Source organism: Misgurnus anguillicaudatus, chromosome 8 (genome assembly GCF_027580225.2).
Source record: "Misgurnus anguillicaudatus chromosome 8, ASM2758022v2, whole genome shotgun sequence".
Classification (NCBI taxonomy): Eukaryota; Metazoa; Chordata; class Actinopteri; order Cypriniformes; family Cobitidae; genus Misgurnus; species Misgurnus anguillicaudatus.
The window spans coordinates 27,086,526-27,101,562 of NC_073344.2; the positions used below are offsets into that span (position 1 = coordinate 27,086,526).

Consider the following 15,037-nt stretch of genomic DNA (forward strand, 5'->3'; position numbering starts at 1 on the left):
ATGACACACCCACTGACTAACTGCCAACTAATGACACGCCCACTGACTGACTGACCACTGTTGACACGCCCACTGACTGACTGACCATTTATGACACGCCCACTGACTGACTGACCACTGATGACACACCCACAGATTGACTACCCACAGACAAGACACACCCAGTGATGCCATGCCCTCTAACCGACTCCACAGACAACACATCCACCAACAGACAGATGTCTAATCAACAGATAACTTTAACTGTGCATTCACATTACCTCCGGCGAGAGCGTCATTAAAAGCTGTGGCTGCCCACACTATTGAAAAGGTATAGTGGACGATCTGACGTGCGAATGCAGTCTCTGGAATCCTCTCAAGCGGAGGTTTCCGCCTTCCGATTGGTTGCCGCCAAATCGTGTCATTAGCATAAAGTTGACCTGATGTCAACTCTTCAAAGCTCACACCGTACATGACGCGCTGCGCCGCTGTTCGGCGGGGCTCGCAGCCAGCTCTCATTGAAAATGAATGACTTCCGGCTACATTGACGCTCTCGCCGGTGGCGGTGTGAAGGCACAGTAAGACTTTAACTCTGTCTCTCTCTCTCTCTCTCTGTGTCTTCGTTTGTGTCTCACTGCAGGTTTCGTCAACTCTGTCAGATGATTATTGCTCATAAGCTCTTTGACTATGTGGTTCTTGTTTTCATCTTTCTCAACTGCATCACTGTAGCTCTAGAAAGACCCAGAATTCATCAGGGCAGTTTGGTAGGATTGAACACACAGACACACACGCACACACATGCACGCACTCACACACACAGGCAGACAGACAGACAGACAGTTTGTCTTACAGCTTGAATCAACACCTGTCCTGTAGTAATAGTGTGAGAGTAATTTTATCTCTGTGTGAATCACGTCATCATTGATGTTTTCAGAAGTGTAGATGAATCAGATCTTCTCACATACACGTGTACATGAATCAGATGAGTCTTATATGTACTGAATATTTACTTCTGATACTGAATGATGGGTTTGTGTCTGTATCATATCATTCGATCTGTTTCTCTTCATCATTTTCTCTTGTCAGGAGCGAGTCTTCCTCACCATCTCCAATTACGTTTTTACTGCTATCTTTGTGGCTGAGATGACAGTAAAGGTAAATCTCACATCTACTTGTCTACAAAGAATTGCATGATAAAAATAACATTTGTGTAAGAATATAAAACACCATTAAATAAAAGTTACGGTAAGAAAACGGTCCCAAGCTGTCCCTGTGCCAGTACCTTTAGATAAGCTCCTAATATGGACCATATGAGTACAGTATATGTATACATGTGTACCAGTATGTACATCTGAGGTACTAATATGAACTCTTTAGGTGCAAAGCCTCAGTGACAGCTAGGGACCATTTTTTTGACATCTTTTTTTGTACAGAGAATATTCTCAGACCTCTTCACATTATCTCACTTAAAGCCTGCAAGCTACTTTAGCCTCCATTACTAAAGTAGCTTACAGGCTTTTTGGTCCATTTTGTTTATGCATTCTTTTTATCAACAACCTTGTGAATCGACACCCCCCAGGCATGGTTGCCACCTTGTGAATAAATCAATAACTGCAAGAAATCAAAAGTTCTTTGAGGAAAACATTTCAGGGTTTTTCTCCACATAGTGGACTTTAGTTTTAAAAACTTAAGGTGCTTTATGCCTAATTCTATTCTGTCTGCATATTCCATTATCTAAAATTGAATTAAATGAAACATTCTCTGTTTTGACCTCTCGACACGCACTAAATTCATGGGCTGGATGACGTCATTTTTTTTAACGCTGCTAACAATACTTATATAGCCTACTGTCTACAAACATTAATAGTATTAACATTACAATTCATTGTTTAAAAGGTCTACGGGTTTAGCATCACTGTTTGGTCTCTGTTTTGAGATACAGCATCATAAATGTAGTATTTTATGACAGAAGTCTAGATGACAACATGCAGAATATAAACAGGACTCCTTACCTTTGAGTTAATATATTGATCGCGAGTCAAATCCAGTCTGTTTCAGATGTGTAAGGTGCCACCCACAAGCCCAACGACGGATGCAAGTGGAGTGGGTGAAGGGGACTCGTGTTCGTTCCTTCCTCAGCGCTTCTATAAGAATAATTCCATATCATGATTAAATTAATTTCTTTGATCTCTGTGTTTAAATTATAATCTGACTCCAATTTAATATATTAAGAATTTTGTGCATTATTCCAATTGTCTGTTGATCATAATTTAGATATTTGATTATTTATAAATTCCCATAGTCTTAATTATTCGTTCATTAGGGACCCGATATCGCACAGGATATACGCCGGCCGTTTGCGTACATCTCACGGACACAAAATTGCCAGTTCTGATCTTAGTCAGAGGTTGCCGGGTAAACTAATATTTTTATGTCTGGCCGCCCCATGCTTGCTCCGATCATAAAAATAGTTACTTTAGTCACGATCATGCAACTTGCTAAGGCAGGTGATAAACATAAATCTGAGAGTCCTGGTGAATGTGCTACCTGCTCCATCCAACATCAAAACACCAGTGTGTACATATCATGACATACTTATTCTGCGGTAATATCAGACTCCTTCTAATCTACTGGAAATAATAATTTCTGAAAGAATTAAAATAAATCAATACAATTCCTGAAGAATTCAGATGAATCAAATGTAACAATTTATTATACCAGGCAGGTTTCAGCTTCAAACATAAATTAAACAATATCATACAGAATTTGATTCAATTCCAATTAATTAAAATGATCAACAGTTGCAAAAGTTACAAAGTCATACCTGGCAATAGACACTCTGGCTACAGAGTACTTCCATCATGAATATAATATATCCAAAATGGTGTAAGAAGATTCTGTTAAAGATTTCTCCCATAATGTTTGAATACACACACACAAAGTGTGGGGAAGTTTCTTACTAAAGAATACTTCCATAATGTCTGAATACACACACCCAAAGTGTGGGGAAGATTCTTGCTAAAGAATACTTCCCAGAGTCTCTTGCCAAGCCACCTTATATACACAGAATGAGACAAAGAATAATAAAATCTCAAAACAGGATTTGGTTGGTCGGTTCTCGTGACCTGAAGGAGCACCAAATGGGACTGTTAACCATCTGTAATCTAGATCTCCTCATGAGTTGACACCCATCACAGGAGTACAGATTATGTCTTAAGTTTTAAACTTTGATATACTTTCTCTTAGCATTATAGAAATTAGACCTTTTTAACCATCGCACCATGACCTTTAAAACAACACCAAACATGAAGATGAACCCTTTGTAGCATCACACCATATGATATACCCAATGTTACATGTGTTTAGTATATTTCCAGTAACCAAAACCTTAAAGGAGAAGAGAGAGGGGGTGAAATACAGATCAGTTCCTGGGTATCTGTGACCCCTGTGGAGAGAGACAACACGTCTCTCAAAAATAGACACAGAATGTGTTTTTTATTGTTTTATGGTCCAGCTCCAAAACCAAAACGTGTCCACCTGTCCTACAGATGTGTGAATAACTCACGAAAACCATCTAATAGAATTCATCACATGACCATTTTTGTTCACAAATGCGTATAATCCATGAAATATAGATATATAGTCTGTTGTTTACATCAGATTTTGCATGAACGTCTTGTAATAGAATGTAATGTACAATCTGAGGACACTGTATGAGATCTTCTGACGCGTTACTGGCCATCACTGAGTGTGAGTAAATTATTGGGATTTTTTCATAAAAGTGGAATAAACCTTTAAATGTGCATATGTGACCAACTATGTATTAAATACACATGCTTACAAAAATCCGGTGGTGTGCATGCAATATGCCCGTACTATTCTGATGACAAAAGTTGCATCATTAAGTCTTTGTAAAGGAGAGTTTGTGTATCGCTGGTCTTTAGGTGAGCAGGGAATTTAATGTCTCTCTTTTTTTGTATTTTAATTATTAGTGGTTACAGTCCTAATTCTGCTCTGCAGGCACAGTTTGGGTTTTTCACTGTACACTTTTACAGAATATCTCTCTCTCTCATTTCCTTTCTCTTTCTCTGTCTGTCTCTCTGTGGACGGGTTGTTAAGCAGTACTGATGGTAATTACAGTTGGTTTCTGAGGTGCTGTTTGTACTTTAAACTCAAATCAGCCCCATTAGCAAATGAGCCCAGGAGAGATGAGCCAATGAAAACACAGTAAACAGAGAGAGAGAGCGAGAAGAATGATGAGATCTGATAGTTATTTCATTATATAGTCTGCTCTGTTCCACATATACTCTCACATGACATGTGCTTTTCTTCTGCTGTCTGGAAACTTCCAGTGTACTTTACAGGTATAAATCTGACAGACAGAGTCGTGTTTGTAAGTTCACTGCTAGAAAAAGAACCTCTGAGGATAAACCCATCACTGGATACGATGGAGATATGTGATACGGTCTGAAACTTTTTCTGAGGTTTCATCCATTGAGGTGGAATCAGCATCAGACGATTGTGTTCCTCCTGTCAGATGTTTCCACAGTAGTGACTGTCTTCTTCTAAAGCTTGTCTCTCTCTCTTTCTCTCTGTATCAGGTAGTGTCTAAGGGTTTGTATCTGGGCGAGCGAGCATATCTGCGCAGCAGCTGGAACATTCTGGACGGTTTTCTGGTCTTTGTGTCCCTGGTTGACATTGTGGTGTCAATGGCAGGTGGAGCAAAGATTCTGGGTGTGCTGAGAGTTCTCCGACTGTTAAGAACATTGCGCCCCCTGAGGTGAGGAGGAGAAACTGCAGTGAACCTGTAGACACCGCTTACACTTTCTTCAGTGTTTGTAGACATCTCGGGCCTCATTTATGAAATGCATTTCTCAAAAGCCCACACGTGTGATTCATAAAACAAATGTACGCATAGAAAAAAAGACGTACGCCTTGTGCACAGATGAACTTTTGCATATCTCTGAATTAAAACGTTGCCTAGTTAATGTCATTGACAGGTGCTCTTTAATATGTCTATGTTCAAATTCTTGTTGAGCAGCAAGAAAGGCGTATATAAAAACCTCCAGTAATTGGACAAGCAAAAGTGCATATGTCTGCTCAGACCCTGACGTGACAGTTTTTATAAATATGGACTTTGCTGTGGATTTTTTTGTATACACACTTTACAATCACATCTGTGCTTACGCACGCTTTATGATGAGTCTGAGGTTTTTCTGAACGTTTCTCAGGGTGATCAGTCGAGCTCCAGGTCTAAAGCTGGTGGTGGAAACTCTCATCACATCGCTAAAGCCCATCGGAAACATCGTTCTCATCTGCTGTGCTTTCTTCATCATCTTCGGCATTCTGGGAGTTCAGGTTCTGTTAATCTCACACACAGATTTATGTTAGAATCTGACTTCAAATTCAAGAAGTAAAACTCAAAGAAATTGAAATGACTGCAATATTATTTTAAATAGGAAGTAAATAAATAAATAAGCTTTTGAATGGTTTGGTTGAAAACGTTTTGTTAAAAGTTTACAGTCTTCATACCGTTTGTGTATCAGCTGGTCTCAGATTTTTTAGGGCTTAATCCTTTTTGGGCGCGATTAATCCTTTGCAGGATAAATGTTTTTGTTTACATGATATACACTCACCTAAAGGATTATTAGGAACACCATACTAATACTGTGTTTGACTGCCTTTCGCCTTCAGAACTGCCTTAATTCTACATGGCATTGATTCAACAAGGTGCTGAAAGCAAATGTTGGCCCATATTGATAGGATAGCATCTTGCAGTTGATGGAGATTTGTGGGATGCTCATCCAGGGCACGAAGCTCCCATTCCACCACATCCCAAAGATGCTCTATTGGGTTGAGATCTGGTGACTGTGGGGGCCATTTTGGTACAGTGAACTCATTGTCATGTTCAAGAAACCAATTTGAAATGATTCAAGCTTTGTTACATGATGCGTTATCCTGCTGGAAGTAGCCATCAGAGGATGAGTACATGGTGGTCATAAAGGGATGGACATGGTCAGAAACAATGCTCAGGTAGGCCGTGGCATTTAAATGATGCTCAATTGGCACTAAAGTGTCCCAAGAAAACATCCCCCACACCATTACACTACCACCACCAGCCTGCACAGTGGTAACAAGCATGATGGATCCATGTTCTCATTCTGTTTACGCCAAATTCTGACTCTACCATCTGAATGTCTCAACAGTAATCGAGACTCATCAGACCAGGCAACATTTTTCCAGTCTGTACAATTTTGGTGAGCTCATGCAAATTGTAGCCTCTTTTTCCTATTTGTAGTGGAGATGAGTGGTACCTGGTTGGGTCTTCTGCTGTTGTAGCCCATCCGCCTCAAGGTTGTGTTTGTTGTGGCTTCACAAATGCTTTGCTGCATACCTCGGTTGTAACGAGTGGTTATTTCAGTCAAAGTTGCTCTTCTAACAGCTTGAATCAGTCGGCTCATTCTCCTCTGACCTCTAGCATCAACAAGACATTTTCACCCACAGGACTGCCGCATACTGGATGTTTTTCCCTTTTCACACCATTCTTTGTAAACCCTAGAAATTGTTGTGCTTGAAAACCCAGTAACTGAGCAGATTGTAAAAATACTCAGACCGGCCCGTCTGACACCAACAACCATGCCACCCTCTCCCATTCTGACATTCAGTTTGGGGTTCAGGAGATTGTCTTGACCAGGACTACACCCCTCAATGCATTGAAGCAACTGCCATGTGATTGGTTGATTGGATAATTGCATTAATGAAAAATTGAACAGGTGTTCCTAATAATCCTTTAGGTGAGTGTATATAAACATGAATCTTTAATATACACAAACATATAAATGATGTAAACAAAATATTTTATTCTGCAAACAAATAGTCACGATTAATCATTATGCAGTCCTAGACTCAATACAGCAAATCTGTGTTTGTGTGTATTTGCAGCTTTTCAAAGGGAAGTTTTATTACTGTGTTGGTTTGGATGTGAAAAACATCACAAATAAGTCAGACTGTCTCTCTGCCAATTACCGATGGGTCCATCACAAGTACAATTTTGACAATCTGGGACAGGTACTGACCATCTTTATAATACATAATATGATCAAATATTTTTGTGATATTTTCTAAATGAAAATGAATTTAAATTATTGCAGTGCTGTGTTTTCATTATCCAATGTTATAATACTAAACTTCCTCTTATGATAAGTCATGGTGACAGATGTTTGTAGGTTTATTTATCACAGCCACAACACTCGGTGATGTTTTAAGGTGACAGATGGTTGACATCAGACTACTGCAAGAGCGATGAGAGAAATCATATGGAGCTGTTTGCTCTTGTAGTACTCTGATATCCACCTGTCTGCACGTCGCCACATGAAGTCGAACACATCTATTACTTTAAATCAAAGGAGACGCAGGCGTGTTATCCAAGCATTATTAGGAAGGAAAATCCTTTATACTTGTGAGCGGCCACGTATGGGGTGTTTCAAGAGGGTTTTAGTATGTCATTTATATCATTAAAGAGTGATCATGTGACTTTTCCACACATCAGGTAACCTGTAAATGCAGACAAACTGTTTCCATTGCAGTTTTGTAATAAGGATTTATTTTTTTTAATTGTTTGAAAACTTTTATATATGGGAGTTTTTGTGAAATTGACTAGGACTTTGCATCACATTTCCAACTAAACTTATGTGTCTGAATCCAATTCTGATCGCAAGGCTCCAATTCTGTGTTTCATGCACAGCTCTTTTGTGTAATACAGCTCTTTGATCAGTAGAAGGTCCTTATTAATCCAAAATCATTGTTAGTTTGAGTCATTTATAACATGCATTTAATAAAGCTACACTTCTCAAACACAATCATTATAAATATTCTTTATTATCATGAAAATACCTGAAACAATCTGAAGAACTATGGAGCGATTTTAGTCTCAATAATCATTCATACGTAAGACACGATACACACATTCATAGCCAGTTTCACACACAAAACCTAATTCACTTGCACAAAGTCCATATATACATTCACATAAAACAATTCACACACGTAAAATACAATTATATTCACATAAAATACGTTTTACAGACGTACAACTACGCACAAAAATGTTGAACGTTTATCATGGGATGTGAATGTGTAAATGGTCAATAACGTGTGTGTGTGTGAAGCCTAGATTTAGCGACTTCCAACCCTTTTGAGACATTTTTCAGTCATTTATGGATAAACTTGCAACTTCTTGGACAATCCTTATCTAGGTTTAGTTGTATCTTTAAACTTGCCCACTGATATGCCGGTATTTTATGTAGATAATCACCTGTAATATTTCTGCACAAGAGCGGCATTTTACCGTTATTTGCCCATTAATAGTCCCAGCCCTAAAATTGGCATGTTTTCATTTGGGTGTTTCAGTTTGTGCAATTTGAAGGGTAATGGAAACACAACTACTGTTCTTGTATAGATTCTCTGCGCTGTTCACCTTGTAGATCTCAAATCTGCAGTATTCTATATTGAGAGAATAAATGGCATTTTTTCTGGAAGCCTATACTGTTGTGTTGTGTTGTGTGTCTGGATTTGTCTTGTTTAATGATTTTCTTTCTCTTTAGGCTTTGATGTCATTGTTTGTGTTAGCGTCTAAAGATGGATGGGTAAATATTATGTATCACGGTCTGGATGCTGTTGGGATTGACCAGCAGGTAAACACACATGCACTCACTTTCAGATCATAAATTTACACTATTGATCAAAAAGTGTACGGTAACTTATTCTTCATAAGAGTAATGGGAAACGATAGAATATCACAGAAGTATGTCGTGACCAGTGTTGGGTTTAACTAGGTACTAAGTAATTAGTTACTGTAATTTCATTATAAGTAAGGGATTCCTCTTATTTTTCCAGTAGTTTAATGACAGTAACTTCTAATGTAATCGAAGTAAATGCTGTGTATGGACTGTAGATCAATGTTATATAATACAATAGTGGATTTAACATCAACATATAGGGCCCTATTTTAACAGTCTAAGCGCATTGTCTAAAGCGCACAGCGCATTGTCTAAATGGCGTGTCCGAATCCACTTTTGCTAATTTAATGACGGGAAAAATGGTTTGTGCGCCGAGCACCTGGTCGAAAAGGGTTGTTCCTTTTTTTTAATGATTAATGGGAGTATTTTGGGCGTAACGTGCAGTAAACCAATGAGAGTCTTAGCTTTCATCCCCTTTAAAAGCCTGTTGCGCTGGTGCTATGTTTAATCCCTATTTAGATGACGGACTTTGAAAACTGAAAAACTAGCGGAGGAAGAAGATCCCCAGTTTAAGATTAATGTTAAATAATTGTGTTGTTTTTCACTTGTACTGAAATTAGTTTTATTTTTTAAGGTATTTTTTCATTAAAACCCGTTTTCTTTTAGTCATGGAAGTAAATAAGCAGGCTTTTAATTGCTTTAAATGGCTATCCAATATCATCAAAAAATTATATACAAGTATGTTAGAAAAGGTTTGTACTCTAAAAATACTTTATTTGTAACAAACAGGAGATAAAGAATTTACAAACGGCTCTTCGCAAGGTTCAGCACTTGGACAGCGTCAGTTTTTTTTAAGCATTACTTAAAAATGTTTCTCATCTCATCATATCCGCAGGTACAGAGTCATCATATACCATAAATCCGTGAGGTAGCATTTAAAAAAAACATTTAAAAATAGATGCATTTGTTTAAAGCAAAGCATTTATTTACTTACCAGGCTGCAGGTGAAGCAGCTCTTTGCGCCTTCTAACCTCTCATAATTACTCCTCATTTATGTCCAAGAGACTCAATAATAATCTTTTACATTCAATCCTTTAATCTTTCATATTTAAAAGCTTCTCACTTTAAATACTTTGAGTTAATAAGATTAATGGTAACACACTACTAGTGTAGTATACAATTCTCACTAATATGTTAAACTTTTTTTATGTTAAACTATTAACTGGTTGGTTATTAGCAGTTCATTAGCACATATTAATGCCTGATTCTGCAGTAACTTACCCTACACTGGTTGTGACTAAAAAGAGTTGTCACCCTGACTAAAACTTCATAAGGTCTCAATCCTCAGATGTTTTAAAAACCATATGAAAGGAGTTTCTATCTAGTCTCTCCTCATCCAATCAGATTTCAGATCTGTAAAATGACTGAGATGTTTGTGTTTTTTCTCAGCCCGTCAAAAACCACAACCCCTGGATGCTGCTGTACTTCATCTCTTTCCTCCTCCTCGTCAGTTTCTTTGTGTTGAATATGTTTGTTGGTGTGGTTGTTGAGAACTTTCATAAGTGTCGTCAGCATCAGGAGGTGGAGGAGGCCAGACGCCGAGAGGAGAAACGACTGAAGCGTCTGGAGAAGAGGAGGCGCAGTAAGACACTATTTAAGTGTATTTGATACATAAACAGACTGAATGAGCTGTCAGTACAACACACAGACTCATGTGAAGACACATTATTCAAATATCATTATTATCTCATCTGTTCAACACTTGAGTCTTATGACTGTTGAAAAAAGTAAGAAATCATCACAGATCTTTCTTTCTCTTGTCTCTCTCTTTCTACTCATCTCTCATGTCTTCTGCTGGTCACAGACAGAACTCAGTGTTTCTCATCTCACCCTTCCAACTTTCTCTCTCTCCACCAATCAGTCTATCTCTCTCTACCATCTCTAATTTGATTTCTCTCTGTCTGTCTGTCTGTCTGTCTGTCTTCAGAGGCTCAGCGGTTGCCGTATTACAGCTCATATGGTCGTGTTCGTCTGATAATTCACTCGTTCTGCACCAGTCATTATCTGGATCTCTTTATTACTCTCATCATCTGCATCAATGTGATCACTATGAGCCTGGAGCATTACAACCAACCACAGGTGAGCAAAACAAACACGTGACACTCACGCAACCAATCAGCACTAAGGTGTTGATCTCATCTCTTACGTAAACATGTTATATCACTACCAATCAGACAAAAAAAATATGTTGAATGAAAAAAATACACCCAATATGTGCTCGGACCACAAAACCATTCATAAGGGTAAAATACAACATTTGAATTAATAAGCTTATCATTGATGTATGGTTTATTATGCACAGCAAAAAATGACTTTCTTACTTAGGGCCCAATTTGAATGATCTAAGCGCATTGTCTAAAGCACGCGGTGTACAGTCTAAATGGGCGTGTCGGAATCCACTTTTGCTAATTTAACAACGAGGAAAATGGTTTGTGCACCAAGCATCCAGTTTAAAGGGTTGTTACTATTCTAGTAATGAGTAATGGATGTGTTTAGGGCGTAACGTACAATAAATCAATGAGAGTCTCATCTCTCATCCCATTTAAAAGCGCTGGCACCATGCTGATTCCCTATTAAGATGGCGCAATTTGTAAGCTGAAAAACTAAGGGGAGAAAGAAGACCACCAGTTTAAGATTAATATAAAAAAATCGGTTGTTTTCATTTGTATCGAAATTGTTTTTTTTATTAAAACCTTTACATGATCAGTGTAATCTCAAAGAATAATTTACAAATATGCAAGAAAAGGTTTGTACTCTAAAAAGACTTTATTTGTAACAATCAGGAGATAAAGAATTTACAAATGTGCGAAGAGACGAAGTCTTTCAGCACTCGGACAGCTCCATGAGTGTTTTGAAAAGCATTACTTAAAAAAGGTTCTCATGTCAGCATATGATCCACAGGTACAAAGTCATCATATAAAATAAATCCATGGAGTAGCATAAAAAAAAAAACATTTAAAAATAAAGGCAATATTAGCACTTATAAAAGCAAAATAATAATTATTATTATTATTTCAAACGTCTCAAAATCTATCTTTTTTTACTAAAAAGGACAAATTATAAGTAAATTTGTGCTTAAAACCAGCAAAAATCTGACAATAGGGTGATAAGACAATATTTGGCTGAGATACTAGAAAATCTGTAATGTGAGAGTGCAAAAACAATCAAAGTACTAAGTATGATAAGTATTTTCTTTATTTACAGAAGAAGATTTCAAAAAATATCTTTACTTAATATCCTAATTATTTTTGGCATTAAAAAATTTACAAGTTTGACCCATACAATGTATTGTTGGCTATTTTACCCGTGTGACTTACCCGTGAGTCTTGTGGTCCAGGGTCACATATTTTAGGACCATTATGATTTAATGCATAATTTTCATATTTTCATTACTGTAATGTGATCTAATTTGAACAAAAATTAGGAAATAAAATCAAGACACATTTCATAATGTGATCGAACAAAAAATCTGAATGGTTTTGTTGATGTTTTTTCAAGGTTTAATTTGATATTTGGGTTTGTTTAAATGATGCAGGAGTTTGATGACTGTCGAGTTGATCAGAGTTTAGATCAGAATGTTTGTTGACTGACTCACTGTTATTTTTCTCTCAGTCACTGGAGACGGCGCTGAAATACTGTAATTACTTCTTCAGCACAACATTTGTGGTGGAGGCTGTACTGAAAGTCATCGCTTTTGGCTTCAGACGCTTCTTTAAAGACAGGTACATCCACACACACATTACACTACTACAGTATAGACTTATTGTATGTAAAACAAACTACAAAACCAAACTTTAACCATTTAAAAAATGCAAAGTAACCAGTAAAATGTGACTTTTTTTAGAAACTTGTCCCAGAACTATAGTGAAGTAAACACATACAAAGATGCATGTCAACACATACACTGTAAATCTGATCTTTATTTGTTGAATTGCAGCATTGCTGTCCACACAGAGATCTGAAGAACACAGCGGTTTGCACTAAAAATCATTTAGCTGTGATGATGTTTTTTAAAAAGATATGATTTGATGTCTCTCTCACACAGGTGGAATCAGCTGGATCTGGCCATCGTTCTGTTATCTGTCATGGGTATAACTTTAGAGGAGATCGAGATTAACGCTTCTCTACCCATTAATCCCACCATCATTAGAATCATGAGGGTTCTGCGGATCGCCCGGGGTCAGTAGTAGTGAGATTATTTAATAACAGAGCTTTTGTGTCTGATCAGGATTGTCAAACTATCACAGCAACAATCAGATAATCCAGCATCAGTGTTGCCGTGGTAACCGTCTCCCTCTTTTATTCACATTACACAAGCGGACTGACACTGATCAGGGCCTGAGCTCTCCACGAGTGAGCAAAATAATTGATATAATGTCAGTCATATGAATGAAAGTCAGGGTCCAGATCTGTCAATCATTTTCTGGAGGGGTTGTAATGTTTTAAATGTTATGTACATCAGAGACTAAACCAGTGAAATTTACTAAAATTGCAGCACTTCAGCAGACTTAATTTCCCTAAAAAATCTTTTGACCTTCAGATTGTTTTTGTTTTAATAGTTCTGAAATTGTTAAAGATGGCCACAGGAATGAGAGCTCTACTGGATACTGTTGTTCAAGCTTTACCACAGGTACAGTACATACACAAATACATACAAACACTCACATGACATCCTACAGTAGCTATACATCACTTCAACTTATATTTGCACATTTAAAAATAAATCTGTATATTCACTACTGTGCCTTACTGAACTCTGTACATGTAAAATTATACACATTTACACTTTATGTAGTCTTAGGACCCCATCATACACCCGGCGCAATACAGCGCAATGTGCGACGCAAGTGTCTTTTGATCATTTCAACCCGGCGCAATGATAATTTTCACGTTTAGTGCAACGTTGTTTAAATAGCAAATGCATTTGTGCCCAATTTTGTGCCTATGGGAGTTCTTGGTCTGAAAACGATTTGTGTTCATGCTCATTGTTGGTGCGTTGCTATTTTGAAGCAACTAAAATAGACTACACCATTTACAAATGAAAACCTGGTCTAAAGTCAATGGCGAAATATTGTTTTTGATATTTAAAGAGCGTGTTAGTAACATGCGGCTATAAACGGGACGAAAATGCGGGTTTGCTTATCACATACATGGATGCGCAGCAGCACAAAAACGCTTTTAAATATGAAATATTAAAGGATTGAATGTAAAAGATTAGTATTGAGTCTCTTGGACATAAATGAGGACCGATTATTAGACGTTAGAAGGCGTAAAGAGCTGCTTCACGTGTAGCCTGGTAAGTAAATAAATATCAATACATTTACAGCAATTAAAAGCCTGCTATTTGTACTTTTATGACTGAAAGAAAACTGATTTTAAAGGCAGAGTGCACAATTTCTGAAAAACGCTTTGGAAAAGGGAGTTGGGCCGACTACCAAAACACACCTGTAGCAGCAGTAAGGGGCGTGTCTACTAAACGACATTGTTGCCTGGGGTGTGTATGTGTGGGGTTGCTCTATCAAAAGAAGGCCCAGATTCTATTGGGGTAGGGGTGTGTTTGTTTAGGTGATTTCAAATATCAACACTGGCTTTCAAACATTGTGCACTCCGCCTTTAAAGGTTTTAATCAAAAATAATAATAGTTTCAATACAAACAAAAACAACACAATTTTTTAAACTGGTGGTTTTCTTCCTCCATTTAGTTTTTCAGTTTACAAAGTCCGTCATTGAAATAGGGAATTGGCATGGCACCAGGTGCAACTTGCTTTTAAAGAGGATGAGAGCTGAGACTCTCATTGGTTTATTGCATGTTACGCCCAAAACACACCCATTACTCATTACTAGAATAGGAACAACCCTTTTAGGCCGTGGGGTTGGCACATAAACCATTTTCCCGTCATTAAATAAGCAAAAGTGGGTTCAGACACGGCCGTTTAGACAATGCTTAGATCTTTAAAATAGGGTCCTCAGTCTTGTATGTCAACTTTATAAGTCTTATGTCATCTGTTCTTATATCCTGCGCTTTTCTTTAGCTCTTATTTAGCTCTTCTATTTAATATAATTTGAATAAGATAGTGTTTGTAATTAAATATACAGTAATATTAAACATTATCCCGACTCCACCTTGCTTTATAATGGCATTAATGGTCACATCAGGTTGGAAGCTCAAAAAATACATCGATCCATCATAACAAAAACCCATGAAGCTTCAGGGTTTAATAAATGTCTTCTGAAGTAAAACAATGCGTTTGTGAGAGAAA

General features: G+C 37.5%; 1 protein-coding gene across 5 annotated transcripts in view; it reads left to right on the top strand.

Moving 5' to 3' along the window:
- cacna1ib (calcium voltage-gated channel subunit alpha1 Ib) overlaps nt 1–15,037 on the top strand; it is a 70,915-nt gene that overhangs the window by 36,956 nt on the left and 18,922 nt on the right. For all 5 annotated transcript variants that reach the window (XR_008646394.2, XM_055213594.2, XM_055213593.2 and 2 more), the window contains exons 17-27: nt 620–743; nt 1,066–1,134; nt 4,581–4,759; nt 5,211–5,337; nt 6,922–7,047; nt 8,583–8,672; nt 10,167–10,359; nt 10,705–10,856; nt 12,390–12,499; nt 12,823–12,956; nt 13,337–13,407. Coding sequence is in view for 4 of the 5 variants with exons in the window: in XM_055213594.2 (XP_055069569.2) it covers nt 620–743; nt 1,066–1,134; nt 4,581–4,759; nt 5,211–5,337; nt 6,922–7,047; nt 8,583–8,672; nt 10,167–10,359; nt 10,705–10,856; nt 12,390–12,499; nt 12,823–12,956; nt 13,337–13,407 (1,375 nt within the window). In the remaining variant the exon portion in view is untranslated. The remainder of the gene's footprint in view (nt 1–619; nt 744–1,065; nt 1,135–4,580; nt 4,760–5,210; nt 5,338–6,921; nt 7,048–8,582; nt 8,673–10,166; nt 10,360–10,704; nt 10,857–12,389; nt 12,500–12,822; nt 12,957–13,336; nt 13,408–15,037) is intronic.